Source organism: Lactuca sativa, chromosome 2 (genome assembly GCF_002870075.4).
Source record: "Lactuca sativa cultivar Salinas chromosome 2, Lsat_Salinas_v11, whole genome shotgun sequence".
Taxonomy (NCBI): domain Eukaryota; kingdom Viridiplantae; phylum Streptophyta; class Magnoliopsida; order Asterales; family Asteraceae; genus Lactuca; species Lactuca sativa.
Genome location: NC_056624.2, coordinates 180,063,143 through 180,065,098, shown reverse-complemented (window position 1 = coordinate 180,065,098; position 1,956 = coordinate 180,063,143). Strand labels below are relative to the sequence as shown.

The window sequence follows — 1,956 nt, the reverse complement described above, 5'->3', positions numbered from 1 at the left end:
ATTTCAGTATCCAACATATGTGACTAATCATATAAGAAATATGTATAAGTTAATTATTTCAGTGTCCAAACTCCAGCATATGTGACGTAAGTTTGAACTAGTTAATGTGATAAAGTTTGAATGAGTTTGGAGGGAATCTTTTCAATAAAACATTTACTACTTACTGTTTACTTTATATAACTTGAATAAATATTTTTTATTGTTGTACTCCATTGGTCCTATATATTAAAGCTTGCATCCTTCATGCCTTTATTCTCCTGCATACAAGAAAGCAAAAGATGATGGAGGAGCTGTTTACTGCTCCACAGCCAAATGTTCCCACTAATTCTCAAATTCTCAAACCTTCACCACCGGCGCCACCGTCTTCCGCCACCAATACTCCCAACTCCTCGGAAAACCACCATCTGAGATGCCCACGATGCGATTCCTCCAACACAAAGTTCTGTTACTACAACAACTACAACCTCACTCAGCCACGCTACTTCTGCAAGACTTGCCGACGTTACTGGACTAAAGGTGGAGCCCTCCGTAATGTTCCCATCGGCGGTGGCTGCCGGAAAAACAAGGGAACCACCATAGCAGCTGCTTTAGCAAACCATAATATTTCCAACACCTCAAAGCTGAAGGCGGTTCTTTCTTCCGAGCTCGGAAAAACAGGCTTCATGAACGGGTTTCAGCATTCCGACCCGATCTTTTGGGCTAGCTTACCTCAAACCTCTCATCTTCTTCCCTTACTACGACCCACACAAAACCCTAACCCTAATTTTGCGTTAAACCCAGTCACCCACACAAACACGTTCAGTTCATCTTGGAGAAACAGTCAAACGGAGCAAAATCAACGTGAGGAAAACGGAGGGATTATAAACACAGGAAACAATCTTAATCTAGGTCGAATGTATCAACGTTTAAGATCATTTCCATCAAACTATAGTTACCATCATGATAATCAGACACCACCTGTGATGAATACTTTATCTTCATCTGTAATGGAGTCTCCTCCCGCTGTTTCAAATGGTGAGCCGGGTTTATGGAATCCGACACTTCCATGGTCGGATCTGCTGTTAACCAATGCTGCATATCGTTAAATTAATAAACTTTTTATACACAGTTTGTGTTTGTACGTAGCTCATGCATAAAATTAAGAGAAAATTAGCTAGCTAGCGTTTAGTGTTGCATGTTTGATGGTTGTACTTGAACTATAGATGTTTAATTTAGATGTTTTTTTTTTCTTTTTGTTAAAGTGATTAATATAATTTATTCGGCATGAGGTTTGAATTTCATATCCATCTACACCGATCGTGGACTAATGGACAAAGGGTAACAACAGATATTGAAAATCTTTTATGTGGTTTTCGAGATCTTTAATTAATTAAGTGACAATAAAAATATGCTTGTGGCATAATTGATTGCAAAACTTGTTAGTGACGGAATCTTGAACGTAATTGGTGAAAATTTGTAATTTCACTAAATGGTATCACATCAAATTTTCAGAGCTTTGTTCCGATGGCATATGTTATAAAAAACAATTTGTATTATTTTCGTCCGAACACGTTTAACGGGAAACTTTTGATTTACTTATTAATAAAACTAGGTGTGAGATCCGTGTATTACACGGGTTTATTAAAAATAAAAAATTAATATTAATATATATAAACAATAAATATTGTATAAAATAATGTTTTTCCTTAATAAAATGTAATCTTTTGAAATATTTATGAATGAAATCAAATCATTTAAAGCATTTATGAGAATTTATTATCAAATTAATAGAATGATAACCTTACATATATAACCCATTAGAATTTTTTGAAAAAATTATTTTAAGAAAATCAAGAATTCCCCAAAAAATGACAAGTGGAAAATAACAATTTTAAAAATCCTAAAAAATGACATTTGTCAAAATAAAGGAGAAGATGACAAGTGGCAAAAGTATTTTTATTTATTAGGTAGGATTAA

At 34.5% G+C, this 1,956-nt stretch overlaps 1 protein-coding gene across 1 annotated transcript; it reads left to right on the top strand.

The window, feature by feature from the left end:
- The first annotated feature begins 238 nt into the window (after positions 1–238).
- LOC111876706 (dof zinc finger protein DOF5.6) lies at positions 239–1,280 on the top strand. Its single transcript, XM_023873279.3, has one exon. It carries the CDS (start codon positions 279–281, stop codon positions 1,083–1,085), a length of 807 nt encoding a protein of 268 aa, XP_023729047.1. The 5' UTR covers positions 239–278; the 3' UTR covers positions 1,086–1,280.
- Positions 1,281–1,956: the final 676 nt, after the last annotated feature.

What these genes read in the sequence shown, in the direction of transcription:
- LOC111876706 (XM_023873279.3), top strand. Translation starts at nt 279, where the DNA reads ATGATGGAGGAGCTGTTTACTGCTCCACAGCCAAATGTTCCCACTAAT.